Source organism: Phalacrocorax carbo, chromosome 1 (assembly GCF_963921805.1).
Source record: "Phalacrocorax carbo chromosome 1, bPhaCar2.1, whole genome shotgun sequence".
NCBI classification, from domain to species: domain Eukaryota; kingdom Metazoa; phylum Chordata; class Aves; order Suliformes; family Phalacrocoracidae; genus Phalacrocorax; species Phalacrocorax carbo.
Genome location: NC_087513.1, coordinates 120,745,426 through 120,766,051, shown reverse-complemented (window position 1 = coordinate 120,766,051; position 20,626 = coordinate 120,745,426). Strand labels below are relative to the sequence as shown.

Sequence of the window (20,626 nt, the reverse complement as noted above, 5' to 3'; positions counted from 1 at the left end):
GGGCCCTTCTGATGGCTTGGAGCCCTGGCCAGGCAAGCAACAGTTAGCCCAGCGATAGCTGAAAATGTGAAAAGCAGAGGTGGTGCTGGGTAGGACAGAGGAAAGAGGAGGAGCCTTGAATTGTGCATGGCCTTCTGGCTTTCTCACCCACTGCGTAAAACCCCAAGGCTTGTCAGCTATAACTTAGTTATAGGTCTGGCCTAGGGCCTTCCAGAACAAGATATTTCAGAACAGACCTGAAAATTAATTAACTTCTTTTTTATGCAAAAAGAATTAATAACTCATTGTAAACCATAATTGAACCCATTGAAAACAATAACTACCTCCTGTCACCATTAATTGTTGATGGGAACCTTTTCTCTTGGAGTTGGGATGTCTTTTGGTAGCCTTGTTAAAGCTGCTGAAACCTCACTCAGATTTTATCTTCGTTCATGTTGCATAACAGTTGCTTTGATTTGACATATTTCTTTTTTTTTCTGTATTATTTCAGGCCAGAAGAAACAAAGATCTTGCCCAACATCCTGAAGAAAATTGGCTGCACCCCAATGGTCCGAGTCAACAAGATTGGGAAGTCCTATGGGCTCAAGTGTGAGCTCTGTGAGTGTCCCCTTTCCACCAGGTTTTTCTGTGCCATGAGGCGAGGGTGAGGGGGAGTGTTGGAGGGGGGCTTCAGAAGAGGCTCTATGGAGAGCAAGCACCGATGGGGAGGGCCAGAGATGGCATGTATTAGGTACTCCCGCTTATTAGGTTACACTACAGTCATTTGTCAGACCAAACAGGATGGTTTCAAGCTGCAATGAGCTGGGGGCTAGTGGTAGTGGAGGCATCTCCTCCCAGATAACTGCAGGATAAGTTCAGAGCAGAGCTGGGCTGAATTTGGGGATGTGTGGATGACATCATGGCAATAGGCAGGGGTGCTGGAGCACCCGGGGTAGCACATGGCATGCAGGGGAGAGACTGGCCAAGCCTTCGTGAAACATGGTGGTTGGGACACAGCAAAGGGCATGGCAGGACTCTTCCTGCAACCTGTCCGGGCAGAGGGAGCAGCTCAGGCTGTGGGGGACACATGCCAGCATAGCCCTTGGCTGCCAGGCAGAGCTCCCACGCAAGGGGGACTCTGCTCTGCTGTGGCATCATCTCTGACAGGTCAGCTGGAGCCAGGCCAGGCACTGCTGTCTGCTGCATCATGGTCCTGGAGGCAACAACAGTTTCCTTTGAGGACCTTCCCAAAACAGCCCCAGGCAGAGCAGCAGGGGCTGATGACAGCTGGGTTTATCAGCAACACCTGCGCCAGGCCCTGGTGCTAAAAGCCAGACCAAGGCTCTGGCTGTGGGGTCAGGTTTTCCAGCAGGACCCAAGTCCTCCCCTGAGGGGATGTTAACATGGCACTGGTGGTATCTTATGTAAGGGTTGTTTTTAGCCTGGTCCCCTACAGAAATAAGGATGATATGAATAGGCTGTCTCTGTTTATATGGACTTTTCTGTCTCCTTTCTGATAACTTTCAACCCTATTTAATTAATTTCAGCCAAGTTGGGCAGAAGGACAGTAAGATTCAGGCAGGAATGAGATCTCAGGGCACGGTGCAGGACTGTGGAGCAGAGGTGGCAGAGTCTGGAGGACAGGTCTGCAATGTCTGGTCCCCCTGTGAAGCAGTCTGTCCCTTGGAGGATGTCTTGGTGGGGCAAGTGCCTTACAGGAGAGAGAGGATTTGGTGCAGACAGCAGTGGGAAAGCTGGGGAGACCCTTTTTGCTGGGATGGTGTCTCCCTCCCCTGGTGCAGGAAGGGAAGGAGAGCAGGACAGGCAGAGCACCTGCAAGGCCCGCTCTGAGCTGCAGGTCAGCACAGAGCCTTGTACCAAGCAAATATACCAAAGCTTGCAGCACTGCCACATCAAGGAAGAAGTTAGGGTTGCACACGATTACATTGTAATCTCTGTGCCTCCAGGGATCTCTGAGTAGCTGAAATTTTGGCACTTTGCATTATAAAATATAATGATGAGCACAAGAGGGGTTTTTTTTTTCTGTTGTTTTAGTGGCATGAATATCTGGTTGATTTGTCAGCCTGAAGTAGTTGTCCCTGCTAGGATGAAGCGCATGACACCCTGAAAGTACACATTTTGCCCTATTGTCCATAAAACAGAGCTCAGTACCATCAGTTCAGATGTAAATGCTCATCAAAACCTTGGTGGGAAGCGTCCTGCCTTGAGCATTAGCTCTGTAGAAGGCCTGATTAGGAGCAAAAGTGTGCCTTGCAGTTTGAGGGTGCCTTGGAAAGTCTCTGTTAGTTGGGATATTTTTAGTAGGTCAGAGAAGAAAACATAATTTTAACTGACACTTGAAAGTGCCCTTTCTGTTGTTTGTTTTTCTTTATGACATGCCATTCAGGGCTACAGGTCATGCTAAAGAAAAGCACCTTTTTAGGTACCTATTAATAACTGCCATGCCCCAGGAGAGACCGTGAGATCTGTTGTTAATGTTAATGCTGACAGTGCCTTGCTCAGAGAATAATCCTTCAGGCAGGGCGTCAAGGTGGATCGTGCCAGCGTGGGACCTTCTACCTAGCAACCACTGTATGTCTGGCTGATTTTAAACCCATCTTGGACTTACCAGACCTGCCTGCTGATTTCAGGGTGCTGCAGGTAGACGAAACATGGGGGAAAGATGGACTATGGACAGGTATGCTGATGGCTAATCCCATAACAAGCTGGAGCACCCTGTAAGCAGATGGTGGATGCGCTCCCCTGAGCAAAGGACCATCCCGCAAGGGAGGAATGGGTGTCCTCATATTACTGCAGCAAGGGCTGGGGGAGCAAGGAGCTGGTGCTCCCAGCCACAGATTATCCCTGATGGAGCTTCCCCTTTCATTTCCAGTGGCAAAATGTGAGTACTTCAATGCAGGGGGCAGTGTGAAGGACCGCATCAGTCTGAGGATGGTGGAAGATGCAGAGAGAGCTGGGATTATAAAACCAGGAGATACGCTGATAGAACCTACTTCAGGAAACACAGGTGGGAAGGGCAGGGATGCTCCCTTTGCTGGGGTACCTGGCCAGGTGGCATCTCTGAGGGGCTGCAGGAGGGGAAGGGATTTGAGAAGCTCTTGCACTTGCAGTTACAAGGTCGGCTTTGGGCCCAGCTGCTCTGGCTCCATCCTTCCCTCAGCTCCCCTCCTGGCAGCTGCAGGCAGCCCGGGGTGCTGAGGTGCCTTGAGCTGAAATTCCCAAAGGTCTGCGAGGGTCCCACTCCTGTGCAGGCATGCATGGCACATTACTTCATGGCAAAGCAAACAGCCTCAGCAGCTGGAGGAGCTGGGGAAACCCTGGGTATTTTTGGAGGGGGAAGGTCTTGAATATTGAGTTGAATATGCAGCTCCCCTCTGCTGCTGCAGTGCTGCCACATTCCCCTCACTAGCCATGCAGAATAGGGCTTATCTCTAGGAATTTGGCCCCTTACCAGCCCTTTTGCTGCAGGCCAGCCCCCCTTTCCCTGAACACCCCCCCCCAGACATGGGGATGAGGGGACATGTGCACCCCTGGCATTGTTTCCCAGCTGGCTCATGCTGGCTCCCTGCCCAGCCAGGATAGTCAGGGTGGCACCATGCTCCCTACAGCCTCTGTCAGGGACACGCTGCTCTGGCTTCACCTCCTCCTCTAGCTAAAGAGCAGCTGGCTCCATCCATCACCCCCAGTGAAATTGGAGCAGGAGTCCCCTTCACCTGCTCGCCACAGGGTGACTTGTGCAGCTTTGTATGTGTGTGTGTTCCCAACTGAGAGCATTTGAGGGGGAGGGAAAGGCACTCCTGAAGCAAAATCACCTCTCTCCTGTGTTTTGGAAAACAAAGGAAGAGGCCTGAGCCTCGGTGAGGGGAGGAAAGCGCTCCCCAGCCTTGCCATTCACTCTGTGCCGTACTGAAAGACTTCTGCAAGCAAGAGGGATGCTACAGCTTGGCTCTCCTGTTAGCACATTCTCCTGTGCTCCCTGGTGCTGCCGGCACATCCTGAGAATCACAAAATCTGATTCTGTGATTCTGAGAGGCTCACGGAGGATGCCCTCACCTGTAGCTCATCAGTGAACAAATGTTCACCGGTTATGTTCACCAGTGGGAGAGAGGAGTGTAGGAAGCAATGCTTGTTGGTCGGCTCTGCCAAATGCTGTTGTCAACCAATTCCCTTTCCTCCCCACCACCTAGGAATCGGGCTGGCACTGGTAGCTGCAGTGAAAGGTTACCGTTGCATCATTGTCTTGCCGGAGAAAATGAGCATGGAAAAGGTCAGAGCTCTGTATGGTATTAACCCACAGCTGGGGAACATCTTCCCTGTCTCCCGATGCCTCTCCCTTTCTGGAGATGGGGTGCCCTCTCCTTTAAAGGGTAATTAGCCTTGCAGCACACATTGGCATAGCTTTGTAGTTATTCAGCAGATTTCCTCTTGACGGAAAAAAAAGCACACTGTGGTGGTCTGGTTGATTATCTAGCGTCAGCAGTGCAGCTGGGGTCATGTGTTAGCCAAACATGGCGCGTGGCTGCAGAGAAATGGAGCAATACCTGCTGTCTGCGAGGGCAAGGTCTGCACGGAGCAGAGGAGAGGGAGGTGGGGTGCCAGGGCTTGACTGCTGGTCCTGCTAACTTCCCCTCTGACATTTGACATGTCGCTTGGTCTCTCTGTGTCTCTATGGTTTTCTTTACCCTGGAGATGCTTATGGTTGTCTGAGCTGATTTCTTGAGATGGTGGAAGTCCAGTCACTTGCATAAGAGCTGATGATCAGGTAAAACTTCTGTCCTGGAGATGGCAGAAATCTCTGCCTTGGGGAGCCAAAAGTCTCACAAACTGCTCAGCTGAAGTCATGCCAGTGAAGCCAGACCTGGACCCTGACTTGGCTCAAAACTGAGCCCTTCTCCAAAGCACCACCCTCATTTCAACATAAATAACACTTAAGCTCAGTCTGGATCAGTTGCCACCTCCAGCTGCCATGGGCTTCATCTCCAAGTGCCCTGACACTCACCCACCCTTTTCTTTTGAACCCCTCTCACCCTGACAGCCGCATCTTCCAGAAGATTAATATGCTAGGGCTGATTCATAGTTGCTCCTTCCCCGTGCTTGGTGAGAGGACAGAAGGGACTTGGGGCAAAGACAGCTTTAGGACCTCCTCCCTGCACGCCGGGGCTCAGACCACAGCACACAGGAAACGCTGCTCCTTACCCCAGTTCCCTCTGCCCCTTTACCCAAACGCCAAGGAGCAGCTTGGGGACCTCTGCTGTGTCTCCAGCCTGCCCTCCGAGTAGGACAGGGCATGAGGCCAGGCTTGAAGCTGTGTGCCAGCTTCAAGCAGGAGGCCCTGGGTGCCAGGAGGATGTCAGAGGTTGTATAACTGAGAATCAGACGTTGTATCTTCAAATGCTAAATGTCTCCTGCATGCAAAGCTCCTCTGGCATCTGATGCTGCCAAGAGCCCGCAGGTTCAGATTACTACCGCTACGTGGGATCAGCTGCGTTACATCTACTCTCTTCCCTCCCAAAGGTTGATATTCTGAAGGCGCTGGGTGTTGAAATTGTGAGGACCCCGTGCACCCGCTTTGATGCCCCAGAGTCTAACATTCGTGTTGCCTGGAAGCTGAAAAGTGAAATCCCAAACTCTCACATCCTGGACCAGGTAAATGCTGCTCCTCCGGCAACTCTCTTTCCAAACGTGGTTTATAGCATGTGCTCCAAGTCTGCCTGTGTTTGGGGCCTTTGCTCGAACTGGCAGCAGAGGCAGATTTCATCAGTGTTCTATGGTGTTTGAAACTTAATCACTCCTCTGTAAATCACAGGGTGGCAGGAACAAAGTAAGGGACACTTCCAAACCTGTAATACTCATGCCAAAGCCTGATGTGCTTGAGGCTGGGTTTTCTTGCACACTTGGAAGACTCCTCAAATTGCTTCAGATTTAACTTTGACCTGAAACAATAACTTTTTATGCCTGGTTAGCAGTCTCTGTTCTGCCTCAAAAATAAGCCTCATGCTGTGAAGGGCAAACACCATTGATTCACGTTAGTGGTTCTTGCAATGCTGGGTCTTGTACTGGAGGGCACTTCTCCCTCCGGTCTAACCCCGCTGCAGGGAGGGATCCCTATGGTGGGTAGGGAGCTCCTATAGTGCAGAAAAGTCAGGGAAGCCATAAATTTCCTTCCTGATAACAAAAAGAGAGCTCAATGTCTGAATACGCTTTTCAGAAGCAGCCTGGTCTGTGGGTGTGAACGTGGGGCTGCACACATTTCAGTGCTGTACCTGTGTACCACCTGTGGTAAATCCGTCTGTACAGGCAGATCAACTACTCTGGCCCACATTTCCCAGCTACCTAACTTGCTGCACTGCCAACCACAAATGCCCCTAAATGACAAAGTGGGTCCCAAAATTATATATATATATGATATTTTAAAGAAGTGTTCTAATGTGACATTTGAGGAGTAATTTCTTTTTGTTTTCTGAGGCTTTTAGGAGTATTGTGGGGCTGTATTTTCAACTTTTTCTAGGCTAAAACCAGAAAAGGCTAAAAATGTGTCTGCCTAAGCAATAGCTAAAATACTGAGGAGCTCTTCTGCATCCAGCAGCTAGGGCATTAACAAACCCACCAGATCCCCCAAAACCTGGCAATGCAGCATACGGGACAGCCGCACCATCCCCACACCAAATAGGCACCGAGTGCCAGAGAGTGAGTGTTTGTGGGCACGTTTAATCTTTCAGTGTGGATAAATCCCAAGTGTCCTTAGAAACCTGCCTCAAGGTGACAACCAGGAGAAAAACTTGTGACCTGGGCTGCCTGGGGGGCAGTGCACCCCTCACTAGGGAGTGGAGGGGGCAGTTGCATGCTCTGCGTAAAGCTCGTCAGGAGCTATTGCTAGTTTGGTATTTGACCTATGCTTCACACAGTAAGTCATGCTATTCTCTGTTGAAATAAACAGTACCGAAATCCAAGCAACCCCCTGGCTCATTACGACACCACAGCTGAGGAGATCCTGGAGCAGTGTGAAGGTACTGTCTGTGCTGTTGTTTCTACGTGCTGAGGATGTGTGGAGGGGTATAGCCCTCTCTGAGAGGCTTATTTAGCATCATTTATTAATCTAAATGTATAGAAATGGCCAAAAGGGCCTCTGTAGGTGAAGACACCTTGGTAATACTGACACGCAGGGTGTAGCAACTTCACCTAATGCACTCCAGATCCACCTGAGCCTGCAGAGCTTCCAGGCTACAGCCTCCCATTTCAAAAGCCAGAGGGAGGAGACCAGAGGCTTAACAAATTCAGACTGTATCCAAGGAAGAAGAGCCTGTCTCTCAGTGGCTACAACACCTCTGCAACCTTTCGGCTGAGAAAACAAGATGGCCCAAGCGGCCTCACTAGGGAATACAAGTCCATCAGGGCATGGCAGGCTGATCCAGCACACTCGTTTGCAAACCAAAATAGACTGGAACTTCACAGACTAATGACTTTTGATGGGACAGATGGGGAAGGATAAAGGATTATCCCAGTCCATGTCTGTGCAGATAGAAGTGAAATCTATTGCCAGGACTGGGAGCACTACAAAATGTAAAAAAGACTCAAAGGTTTTAACTGGAGAGCAGTTATCGTAACAGTACAGCAGCTGGGTAGCAACAGGGATGAGCAACAGTCTCAACCTTCCCTCCACTACAATGTTTATATTTGCTCCTACTGGCTGCCAGCAGTGATAAGATAAATCCTTTTTCCCAATGTGGTTGCAACATAAGGGTCTGGAGGCCTGAGTCTGCCTCTGCCTCTGCTCCTACCAGTCCTAAATAATTATAATTTTACTGATGCCAGAGGGGCTACATCTGACCAACATGATTGCCAGCACAGAGCTCTGCCTTCTCTCCACTGTGGATGCTAACGCTAGCTGAAAAGTTGTGCCCATTATTGTTATTGTGCTGCTATCCACGTGTGTGCTTTGCTTTGATGTGCTGCGGTTTGAAATGGCTGGAAGCGCTGAGATCCTCCCTCCCCCTTAAGCCAGTAGATGACAAAGATGAAGAAATCATGGACACCACTGGGAGATCTGGAGGTCACCTTCAGCCCTCTGTGCTGAGGCAGGATCAGCTGTGCTAGGATCCTGCAAGCTCATCTGAGCTTCTCCACAGGACCATGCTTTGGCCACTAGCATGACCTCTGCCTATCCCTCCCACAAACGGGGTTCTAGCAGATGAGGAGCACTGGCTCTGCATCTGTGCAGGGCCCTGAATAAAGGGAAGACTGTGCTGGAGGCCATGCTGAGTCCCTGCATGCCTCTCTCTTCCCTGACCTGCAGGCAAGGTCCACATGGTGGTGATTGGTTCTGGGACAGGAGGCACTGTCACTGGCATCGCCAGGAAGCTGAAGGAGAAGTGCCCAGAATGCAAGGTAAGCTGGGAGGCAGGGCTGCCCACAGGGAGTTGCAGCCCCCCTGGGTCTTCCTGCTTGTGCTTTCGATCAAGCCTGACCCCATGGCTCACCTGAATTAGCAGATGTCGTCTCCACCTATTTGTTTTTTCCACAGCAAGCTTGGCTTTTGTTGGAAGCACTTTGGTGTTACACTCAGCTTGACCTAGATCCGAGTGCCTTAGAAGACAAAGGCTCCACAGCCCCATTACTAATCCCACCCTGCCCAGTGCCCTGCCCTTTCCAGGGCACAGTCAGACACCCCCGCAGAAGCGGCTGGCTCAGCTTGACTGTATTACCGCTCCTGCTCCTGGTTAACCCTGCCTGGCAGCTCCGCAGGGGTGGCAGGCAGACTGTGTAAGTGCTTCTCATGGGCCACTGCAAAAGCCTCCATTGCTGTATGGTTGACACCAGTCATAAATGCTCATTCTGCAGAGCCTGTGCTTGAAGGCAGACTGGAGCCTTGATGGTTACTGCCTCCCCAGCATAGCTGGCACGTGAGTGATCCCTGATCCACCACTGGCAAACTGAGATGGTGTGGACCCAGCCACTAATGGATCTGGGCATGAGATAATGTCACTGACTGCTTGAAGCTGCATGTGGAGCAGTGTCACCATCCCTTCTTAAGCTGAGCACTGAGGGAGACAACCTCAGCCCAGATGTAAAGCTGTAAGCAACAAGGGAGGTGCCACTGTCAGCCAGTGCAACTAGATCCAGCAAGGATGTCTGTAGCCACAGGTTTCCACAGGTTTGAGCTAGCTGGCTGGCTTTGCACTAGAGCAGATCGAGGAGCACTCACACACTATCCTAAGGGTTGAGCTTTGGAAGTAGCAGGCTAACAAACGGGGTGACGACAAACACCTTGAGAGTGATAACATTTTAAGCCACCCACCAGTCACTTCTGCAGCAGCTGAACACTACCTAGGATCTATTTAAAAAGCCAGTGGGAAGCAGTACCCTTTTATCCTGGAAGCTCTCTATGCTGCCAGTGGATAGGAATATTAATTAATATCATGGGAAGGAAAACATTGCTGATAAGGGCGTGGGTAATTTTTCCTTTGAGTTGCGCGTTTGACTATTTCTGAACTCCCTTTGTGGTTTAATAAAACTTCCTTCCCTCAAAGATCATTGGTGTAGATCCCGACGGCTCCATCGTTGCTTTGCCCAGTGAGATGAACCGGACGAACACCACAACCATCGAAGTGGAGGGCATTGGGCATGACTTTATCCCTACTGTCCTTGACAGATCAGTAAGTAGCTGTGTGATGAGAGGTCTCTGTCTGTTCTTTGGCTTTGCATCCAGCCTGCTCCCAAGTTCAGAGGTAGTCAGCTCTGGCACCTGGCTATGGCCCAGCCCTAAGGCTACTTGTGTACCTTCCCAGTGCAGAACAAGCTGTTGTGGGGGGATTGGCACCCCACTAAAGTGTCTCTCTGAGTAAATCTGATTATAACTGACCTACAAGGAGAAGCAAAATACAGGGGCAAACAAGGAATATGCCACACTAGCAGCTCAGCTCAACCTCACCAATGTTCATAATGTGTGTCTTCTACTACAGTCACACAGAAGAGGTCAGTGCTGAGGCTGCTCTTCATCACACTAGCGTTTCCTGAGCTGTCGCTGTCGTAGGCACTACACACACACAGGAGAAACCCTGCACCATTTATGGGCTGGAACACAAGATTCAGGCTATGTAAACCAACAGATTATGAACCTCATACGTCTTCTTGTCAAGTTTCTTCTTCATGTATCGGTTACCACCAGGCACAGAGCTTTAAAGCCCTAACTCAAGCTGCCAGTGCTCTCCTAGCCTTGTTCTTAGAGAGGTCCCCTACAGCCTCCAACCCCAGGTTCTTTGTTTTCAGATGTTGTGGTAACTACATTTCTGCTGTCTGCACCTGACTTTGGAGTTTTGACCTGTAGTACCCCAAAACTATTTTTGTAGTTGGATCTAATTTTGCCCGGTAAAATCTTGACTATTATTGTAGCCTAGCCTGGGACATCATGAACACCACATCCTGACTCTGGCCCTCTCAAACATCCCTAACTCTCCAAGGAAAGGGTGCTGGCTGGAAAGGATAGAGTGGGTGCCTGCAAGTAAGGACACACCTTCCGGACTGAGGATGCCTCCCTGACAAATGTGTTTGTTTTCAACAAGTGTGGAAAGCAGCTCAAAGCTGCCAGATGTTGTAGGCACCAGCACCACAGCATGCCTCACAGGCTCAGACCAGCCTGAAACAGCACTTCTAGAAACCAACCTTCTTGCTTTCTCTTCAGGTGGTCGATCAGTGGTATAAATGCAACGACAGAGACTCGTTCCTCATGTCTCGCAGGCTTATTAGAGAGGAAGGATTATTGTGTGGTAAGCACCAATGACAAAAGTTGCTTCTCTTAAGCAATGCCTTGAACCTCATTCTTTTGGGACCAAAATGCTTTGGGGTAGGTGCTCTATGCATTTTGTGTCTGCTAGGTTAACGGGGCTGAATAGCCAAAGCCTGAGCTGGTGTGTAGGTCACTGTGGACTTCAGAGGTGTGGCAGTGAGCCCGTGGTCTGGGATCTGACTCATTGGCCACAATAATTATAGAAGCAATAACTCTCCTCTTACTGGAGCACTTTTGCACAGGGAACTGGATCTTCAGGCCTAATTCTGTGCGGTGTAGTGTTACATGAGATGAAGAGAGGATTAATGGGACTTGGGGCAGGACAGGTGGGCTAAAACCGTCGTGCCGCTAACAACTCTGCAAGGCTGTACTCTCTGTCGTTGAACGGTTGCCACACTAGAGGTGCCAGGTTTGGACCAGGAAAGTTTGAAAGTAAAGAAAGTGTAAGATGTTCTTACGGAGTATTTCTCCCTGTGCCAACAAGCTGTAAGTGATCCCACCAGCTTTCCAAAATGAACAGGTGCCCTCAGACAAACCCTGCCTGTACCCTAAAGAGCCTCTACACAGCATCAGGGTTTTTCAGCCTTCCCTGCCACCCAGCTAGCTATAAGTTTGTGTCTAGGACCAGACAATATGTATGCTTGTAGTTACAGCTGATAAAAGTCCTGACCCCTCACATCCAGGGAGTTTTGAAAAAGATCAGGCCATTTGTAACGAAACGCTCAAATATTGATTTAACCTAGCAGGCACAGAGTCACCATGTTTCAACTGAAACCACTTGCTGAACTCAAATGTAATTTGTGAATAGTTTCATGTTCCCTGAACTGCATTTTTCAGGGCCGTTCCTCATTTGTTTGAAAAATGTGACCCAGTGATAATTAACCTGCTGTAAAATACGTGCTGCCTTGAATGCAGTGTGTAATTGGCACACAGATAGTGGAATGTGTTTGACATCCACTCGAACTACCGGTGGAAGAATTGCCTCTGTAAAGCAGGGACTTGCTTTCCCTACGTGCAGCTAACCACATGCGTGCACAGAGACACAGGGAGCGTTTAAGTCTTCCCATCACGCTGGCCTGGTATTCCAAGCATGAATGTAATGTTTATGGTTTTTTCAGTCTTTACAATGCATTTAAAGTCAATCTTTGATCACCAAATATGTCAGCCAGAAGCTCTATAATTGGCATGGTCTTCTCCTCACTCAAAGGAGCAGTGCAGCATGGGTAGCAGTGGCGTGAATGGCCCCATATTGAACCTTTCAGCCCTTGGCCTGCCCTCAGAGTCATCACAAGAAGTTGTTCATGAAATTCATAAGGTGACTCTTTTTGGTGCCTCGTAAGCCCATTGCCAACATCCACCATATGAACACGTCCCTTCAGTTCCTACCTCTCCCTGATCCTAAAACCTACAAGGTCCAGTTGTCCTCCCACTCCCAGTGTCTTGAGTGCCCTGGTGTATGAGGTGCCACCTCTGCTGCCACTTAGTCTCAGTGCCCCTGGTAACATCAGACAGGGCTGCAATGTGCCCCACACACCAGGACTGTGGCCCTACACCCTGGGCAGCCCGAATGCTTGCCTTTCTCTTCTTGGTACCGATCCAGGTGGCAGCTCAGGCAGTGCCATGTCTGTTGCCGTGCGGGCTGCCAAGGACCTGAAGGAAGGTCAGCGCTGCATTGTCATCCTGCCCGACTCCGTCAGGAACTACATGTGAGTTTCTCATTTCCTCGCCTGCTTTCCAGCAGCAGGATGGGTGCTGCCCATAGCCTTCTCCCCACCCTCTCTGCATATAGCCTGGGTTGGGGCCATGGGCCCCTTCATTGACAGAAGCTTAGCACTGCTGAGCCCAGGTGGTGTGGGTTGCTGGAAAGCTACCCCAGTAAGTCTGATAGCGTGGCACTCGGAGTGAGTCCAGAGCTGGGAGTCTCCCTCCAGCAGCTCACAGAGTGGGGGAGGAAAAAGAAAACAACAGAAAGAAATTGCATACTACTGTGGCAAGTGCCAGGGGCTGGGCGTTGGGACACTTGGGTTTTATTTCCTCTTGTCACTGACTTAGTGCACGGAGCAGGAATCAGTCAAGCTACAGTTTTTGAACTTGCATGCCTAAAGTTAGGAAGGCAAATAGCTGTCGTGCTTCTAAGAGTTACTGAGCACCCACAGCTCCCGTTGACCTTAAAAGGGGCTAAGAGCAGCCAGCTGCAAAAATCATGGGAGCCCCAGGGCAGTGCTGTGGTCTAGAGCATGAAACAAAGCACGACTTCTTCTGGAAGGCTCACAGACTCACTCTTTGTTGGTGATTTCTAGGTCCAAATTTTTGAATGATAAGTGGATGATAAAAAATGGTTTCCTAAATGACGTCCAGGAGCACAAGCCTTGGTAAGACAACTTCCTCTGGTATAAACAGTGCTAAGGGAATCAGCTTTCTAAGTCTGGAAATTATTATCTTCAAAGGAAATTTTTATCTTTTAGTATTTAGAAAAAATGCAATTAAGTCTGGATCTCTCTGGGGAGGCTGTAATGTCAGCTCCTCTCTTTTGAGTGCTTAGATATCCTAGTTCTCCAACCAAAGGCTATAAAGGAGCCATTTCTGTCTCAAAGTAGACAATCCCCTCCCACGTGGCAGTCATTGTCTGAGCCACCTAAACCCTGCCAGGCAGAATGGCTGAGGTGGACATCTAGCTCCACTCAAAACCTCTCTCTGATCATCCTCACAGCTGACGTCCAAAGAAACATTGGGCCAGTGGGGAAATGGGTCCCCCCTGTAGCAAACACCCTTTCAAACAGCTCCGGAGGCCTTTTCTGGTGGGGAACAGTAAATTTTCACTTTCCAGAGCTGCAGGCCAGAAAAGATGACCAACTCAGCTGTCTCTTGCACACCATGGGGAAAGAGTTCCCTCAAGGCAGGGAATCACAGGCAAACTGCTGATGCCAGTTGACATGTGGCTGGGCAAATGCTGGTGGTTTAGAAAGCACTGATTCCCACTTTAAAGACAGCAGGTATTATTGATGTCATGTGCTCCTTTGGGTTACTATAACCAAAGGTTATTGCAAAATATTTCCTACAAACTTAACGCATTTCCAAGGCCTTTCATGCCTGATTAGAATTGCTCTTGGCCCTTCCAGCTTTACCATTGCCCTGCCATTTCTGCAAGGATGAAGGACTGAGATGAGTTGAGAGTTGTCTCTGGTCCCCAGCAAACAAATCATATCATATTGGACCCTAGTAACCAAAGCATAGCTTGTCCCTCTTCAGTCACATGAGCATCTCTGCCAGGCTCTCTCCTGGAAGAGCTGCAAATACTGCATTTGGAGGACCAAGGATACAGGCCAAAGAAGTAAAACTGGTAGGCCTCCACTCATGAGCTTGATGTGAAGCCCTCAGTAGCTTCCTCAGACTCATGACAGTTCAGCACCTTGCTGACTGCTGGCCTCAGCCGGCCTCTGGTGTTGTATGAATACTGGGTTGAGGGAAAGCTTGGCTTCAACAAGACCTGGCCATCGTAGACTTGTAGTGTTACTGCTTTGGGGATAGAAGTGGAGTGAGCTTTGCAGGCAGAATATATCTGCATGGTTGGTCTCAACAGGCCCACAACCACGCAGCAGAGAGCTTGGTGCTGCCATTTGTCTTTCAACAGGTGGTGGAACATCAAGGTGCAGAAACTGAATCTCTCAGCCCCTCTCATTCTCCTCCCAGAAGTCAGCTGTCAAAAAGCAATTGAGATCCTCCAAGAGAAGGGATACGACCAAGCTCCTGTTGTTGCTGAATCAGGGTAACTATTTTTACTCATTACAGAGGCAGCCATTTACATAGGAAAAGCAGCGATGATAAAGCTAAAGGGAAAGTCCCATTTACTGATCCAGTGATGGGGCCTTTGTGTTGGATTCTGTGATGCATGCTTTTAAAATATCATCTGCCTCCTTGTGAAGATTCATCAAGAAAACTCCCTGTAAACGAACTAGGTAAAGTCAAAGCCAAATCCAGTGTCCACCTGACTCAGCAAAAGCTGGATCAATACTCAGGCAAGGGGAGGCCAGAGGAGAGGTGAGGGCTGGGTGGGAAACCCACACAAAAAAAACAACTGGAGGTCGCACAAGTTTTTCTTTTCCCAGCTGCTAAGTCCTGGACTGCAATAGCAGACCTCAACTACTGTTAAACTGACAGCTTTGTGAGGACAAGGATCTCCTTGTCCTGCTCAGATGAAGAGAAAGCCAGTGCATCCCGCTGACGGCAGCAGCAATTTAGCCACTGACTTCAAGGGGAGCAGTCCGGCCCCTACGTAGAATTGTGCGCCCTACCACATGTCTGATCTTTTGGAAAACTCCCTGTTCCCTTACAGACTTATTTTGGGAGTGGTGACCCTCAGCAACACCCTCACCTCAGTGCTGGCTGGAAACGCACAGTTCTCAGACGCCGTTACGAAGGTCATCTATGACCAGTTCTCAAAGGTACCACTAAGGTTGCAGCTGGTGTCAACTGCTGTCCAGGGATGGGGAGAGGTGCACCACCACCCTGAGGTGTGAAAGGAGCTGGGAGAAGAGGTCAATAAAAGGACAGAGAGGTAAAGGTAGAGAGAGGTGGGGAGGGCAATGGAAACAACAAGGCGATGAGAGTAAGGACAGACACCTGCAAAAAAGCTGCCAAGCCTGTGGGGTTCAGACATGGGACCTTCCACACTAGGAACAAAGCACATGAATATCTACCCCCAGTCTTACATTGTCAGAGAATTTTATCCAGCTGGGGGATCAGTGCACTCTGAAATCAGAGCCCAGCCATTGCCAGGGCTCAGCAGGGCTGGGGCAACAAGAAAGGGGCTCAGATGGGGCACAGGGCAGGTCCTATGAGTGTGCAGGGGAGGGACACCTGGGTTGGAATGGCCATCAGTGGTCCAGAGGTAGAGTGAGGTAAATGGATGGTGTTTTAGGGGAGCTGGAGCTACCACCTCGTGCTGGCCCATAGAGACCCTTTGGGCTGGGGGGAGACAGCACTGTGTTTCAGCTACAGCAAAGCCAGGTTTGCAGGTTGTCTGCGTCTTCTCCCATCTTCCCAAAAGAGTGCAGGTGCACCTGGCCCTGGCCCAGCTGGGTGCCACCCTGCCCACTCATGGCTACAGTAAGAGAGGAGTCAGGCTCTGCACCACTGTCCTTTAAATGTGAAGTGAAATGTAAAATGTCTCTTTTTGTCCTGTTTAGATTGGCTTGGAGGACAGCCTCGGGAAGCTTTCCTGCATCCTGGAGAACGACCATTTTGCTATCGTTGTACACGAACAAATGCAGTGTAGGTATCTGCAGAAGCACTGTACAGGCTTTGCACAAATGTTTGAGAGGGAAAAGGGAAATTCTCAAACTGAGCTTGGTAGGTATCAGCACAGCTGCTCCCCATGTGCAGCCCCTGAGCCTTCGCAGGAAGAATTTCTGCCCTGTAGCTCTGCAAAGCCCTGGAACTTCCAGCTATTCACCTGTTTCCTTTCCTGACACCACAGGGATGAGGGGAGAGGGGGGAATTCTCAACAACAGGAGCCTGGGACCAGCACACTACTGGGATGTATCCTGCAGGAGCACTTCCCAGATTCTGGACATGGGAATTTTGTTGTCCCCCATGCAGGGGTGACGCTGAAGCAGCCATCAGCTCCATCCCCTCCCCTCATCTCATGGTTTCCCATGAAAACCCACTTTTGTGGACGGGAAGGTATTCGTTATGGGATTTCATTTGGTCCCCTCTGACAGCCAAGGTGGACTGTAAGCAGCAGCTTTGGGCACAGTGCCTTTGCTACACAGCTGTAGGCTCAGGCCTCTAGTACTCATTTAGTCTCTTGACCTTGAGTTCCAATCACTGCCTTGCTGGTTGTGGGCAGCAAAGGAAGCAAGGGGGAGTTAGGGATCTCCATAGACTTTGTAGCCCAAAGGCAGGGTCAAAAGGAGCAGCTGGGCACATTAGATAAAGGTTAGGTGGGATTCAGACATGTAAGTGCGGGGGAATGAACTACACAGTCTACATCCCACTGCTTAAAGACCTTCTGCTGTGTATGCCCAGAGGCTGTGCCACCTTCTCTGAACACCACTGGTCCCACTTGCTACCCCTGGAGATGCAGCCAAGAGATGGCCTTATGCCTGCGTTGTCTGAAGGGGCTAGGTAAATTGATGTGCTAAGGAACCTCTCACACTGGGTGCTATCAGACACTTACCCTGGATGTCCAGGGTAAGTTGAGAAAGCCAAAAACAAATGTGTTGGACCATGAGCAGACCCTTGTGGCAGGGGCGCATCAGTCGGGAGTCAGAACTCGCAGTGACACATGCAGCCTGAGGCATCAGTCTATGAGCCTGACCTGGACCATGGCTGGGTATAGGGAAGCCATGCCAGTTCGGGAGCACCATTAGACTAGTCCAATAAAGCAGCTGTACCAGCAACCATGGTTAATTCTCAAACCGCTGTACAGCCACTCCCTCCCTGGTGAAGCAAACCGGCTCTGTAGAGCCACGTGCAGTACGACCACGCTAGCATGAGGGCTGCTGACACATCGATGCAGCGGGGATCACGCCTTGTTGCTTCTCTGACCAAAACAGGTATGGTGGCAGGTGCTGTTCTGCAAATCTGACCTAACACACCTTTCCAGTAAAATGATATCGTAAAACTTCTAGAAGTACAAATTTGGCCTTATCTCGAGGGAGTTGCTTTGTTTAAAATGTTAGTGACTTGAAAAAGCAGTCAGAAGACCCATGTTTAGGTCTTCTAAATTAGAGCTGAAGGGTGCAATTATGCTGATTGGATGGGATTACACATTGAACATGCAAAGCATTCCTGTGGTGAGCAACACACAATATTGTGCTGTATCGACTGCCAGCATAGGGTTGCCTGCTGAACTCGGGGCCTCCGAAACCCACCGTGCACAAACACCCCAACCCCCCCTGCTTGTATCTCCGTGGCCTGACAGACCGAACCCTATCAGCAATAAGGTTGGCTTACAAGTCCAGCCATGTTCCCACAAAATATTGCAAACAAAAGTCTCTCATTCAAAACTGCCTTTGATGCACATTTCCAATTCTCTCACCAAAAATAATGCTAGGCAGAATTTCCTTTCTCAGCTATGTTGTCATAAGATAACAAAAACCTACTTTGTATCACATTTCAATGTAAACTAAATGGCATCTGCCAATTAAATAGTGCCCACTGAAAAATATCAGCCAGCTGTACGCAGTGCCTTTCGTTCTGGTTTTTAAACAACACCTGTTTTCTTTACCAGAGCTGCTGTTTTAATGCTGTCACAGTTACCCCTTATTTATTACTTTCTTCCCACACCTTCAGAGCTTGCATTTTATCTTGTGTTTGGACTCTGGTGGCTAGTTTTATTTTTATTTAAGAAAACATTTATCAGATAGTTAAAGCAATTGTTGCAATGCTGTTTTATTAATGGTGGTGTAGGACCTTATGAGAACAGAGAAAGTGTCTCACTGCTGCTCTTAAAGGACCTTATTAGTTTGGCCTGAAAAGTTTTGTGGTGATAGAAGCAGGACTGAAACAGAGGTTGGGTAAAAACAACTGGGAAATTAAGTTTCCTGCTCTGGTAAAGCATGCTTTATTTGCAGCTAAAACCTCTCTGACGTGGTCCCAGTAACCTGACTGAGGCTGCATCAGTCATTTCTGTTGAGGTAAAGCAGAGACAGCTGCTGTCCCCGTTAAGGTTTTCTCTTAATAAATGAATAGCAGCCTCTGCACAGTTCTGTGGTTTTTTTCTTCTTTATTTTTTTTTTCCACTAAACTGGCATTTTCTGTGCTTACAGTCAATGGAAATGGCAGTTCCTTCATGAAGCAGATGGTGTTTGGTGTGGTCACAGCGATGGACCTCCTCACCTTTGTCAGCAGAAATGACAAGAAGTAGCACAGCAGCTTGGCTGCACCCACCTCCGCTCCTCCGGCGGGGCCAGCTGCTTCCCCCGAGCCTGAGCCACCCACCCGAGGGTGCTTTCTGGTCTAATCCAGCTGATAGTTTCTCAAAATGACTAGGTGAAAATTGTAATGTAATAACCATTTGTCCGCTAAATGCCATCCAGAATATCACTAAAGAGAAGATAACTAAAGAAATTGTGTTTAATAAGCCACGTGCAGTTACACGGAGCTTCCCGGGGCTGGAGAGGTAACGTGGCGGGTAGGGATGGGAAGGGGATGGTTGTTACTGCCCAGATTTTAGCAGGTGGGGGTTTGGTGTGTTTGATAGCAGTAGGTACCTTTGCGCTGCCGGTGTCACAGGTGCCATGAGTCGCCCTGGTCCCACTGGGGCTGGAGCCTGTCTCCACCATCAGAAGGTCCAGCCTTCCCGAGGGCTGGGGGCAAGCCACGTCACAGCTGCACCCTCCTGCTCCTCTCCACCTCTTGGAGGGAGGGCTGCCGGCACCCCCCAGGAGACCCTTCTCACCCCTGGCTCCGTTTGGGTGCCAAGGAGGCAGCTTCTTCCTCCCCTCCCCAGGGGCGAATGGGAGAGGCAGGGCCTCAGGGGAGTGATGAGGAGGGGATTGGGTGGGCCATGGCACCTGGTATGCAAAAGGTGGGGAGCTGGGCAGGTATGGGCAGGAGGGATGGGAAGGGACGTCTGGGGGCTGTGGTGGGCACGTGGGGTGAGGTGCTGGGCTGGTGGGGAATGATCGCTCCTGTAGCAGCAACTGGCCTTTGGAAAGCACTTTCCTCACATCTGGGGGAGCTGGTGGCACCGGATGTCTTGCACACAGTCCCACAGGAGGGGGAAGTGAACCGAACTCATGCAAGAAGTAAAGACTCATACTACTCACTCTATAGTAATGGGGAGAGGGGATACGGCTGCATCCCCCTGGTCTGTAAAGGTCATCTCATGAATATGCAACCTGAGAGCTTGTTATCGAGGGGTAGAGGCGAAGGAGAGGCTGATCTTGATTTTGCTGTCAGAGCATTATGATCCAGGAATTGATAATGAAGGCCAGAAGAGCCACATGCCGTGGATGCAAACAAAACATAAATGAAAGCAAATGTGAAAGGAGGGCTGTGGGACCTAACTGAAGTGCCATTGAAAGCTGGTTTGGGGGAGGTGCTCCCAAAACACAAATGAGCTTTGCAGTCTTTTCATACGTCTTGGGAGCTGCTCCAAGGAGACAATAACCAATTCTGATTTTGGCTAGCCCATACTTTCAATCTAATCTAGCTTGTATGAGACTTTTATTAAATTATCGAATGCTGAAGTATTTCTGTTTAGGAAGAGTGTCTCTGTCTCTTGTTTCCTAAGTGACACAAGCTATATCAGATCTTCTGTGAGTTTTTGCTTGAGTAATAACCATATTTGTCCAGAAAAGATAAAAACTGATTAGATCAACCTCATTGTATTGTATTTATTTTAGCAACTCGGTTGCAAACTGAAGGATATTAGTCCACACACGTGTTCCAAACTCACATGAGTAAGTCTCAAAATGCCCCATAACTCCATGAAAGGCAGAACTAAGTCTGAATCTGGGCCGCTTTGAAGCCTGGGACATGCCAGACCCTTCCTGATGAGCCTAACTGCGATATGTTCTCCCGTGCAGCAGGCATGGCTGCAAGAGAAGGAGCGGAGATTTGCCTCTACCCGAAAGCCAGAGGCATGCCTCTCTTTGCAGGGAGCTCCCCATCACTGGGGGTTGGGACCCTCCCCTCCAGTCCCCAGATCCTTCACCTCCTATGCAAGTACCCCAATGGGACAGCTCTTGCCCCAAAGGCAGCTCATGAGTTTTAAGGTCAGGCGCAAGATTCCTTGGGCTGCTCCAGAGACATGGGCACCTTTGAGGGGGTGACCTGCCTGTGCCTGGAGACTGCCCCTTTCTGAGGGGTGCGTGGGGGTGTGTGCGCTCCTGA

At 49.7% G+C, this 20,626-nt stretch overlaps 1 protein-coding gene across 2 annotated transcripts in view; it reads left to right on the top strand.

Moving 5' to 3' along the window:
- Positions 1-20,106, top strand: part of LOC104041758 (cystathionine beta-synthase) — a 31,090-nt gene extending 10,984 nt beyond the window's left edge. For both annotated transcript variants that reach the window (XM_064472448.1, XM_009501081.2), the window contains exons 4-17: positions 491-597; positions 2,873-3,007; positions 4,188-4,267; positions 5,515-5,646; positions 6,938-7,007; positions 8,294-8,385; positions 9,528-9,653; positions 10,679-10,763; positions 12,384-12,489; positions 13,084-13,155; positions 14,415-14,549; positions 15,117-15,225; positions 15,970-16,054; positions 18,556-20,106. In XM_064472448.1, coding sequence (XP_064328518.1) covers positions 491-597; positions 2,873-3,007; positions 4,188-4,267; positions 5,515-5,646; positions 6,938-7,007; positions 8,294-8,385; positions 9,528-9,653; positions 10,679-10,763; positions 12,384-12,489; positions 13,084-13,155; positions 14,415-14,549; positions 15,117-15,225; positions 15,970-16,054; positions 18,556-18,653 — 1,432 coding nt within the window. In that variant the 3' untranslated portion in view covers positions 18,654-20,106. The remainder of the gene's footprint in view (positions 1-490; positions 598-2,872; positions 3,008-4,187; positions 4,268-5,514; positions 5,647-6,937; positions 7,008-8,293; positions 8,386-9,527; positions 9,654-10,678; positions 10,764-12,383; positions 12,490-13,083; positions 13,156-14,414; positions 14,550-15,116; positions 15,226-15,969; positions 16,055-18,555) is intronic.
- The last annotated feature ends 520 nt before the right edge of the window (positions 20,107-20,626 follow it).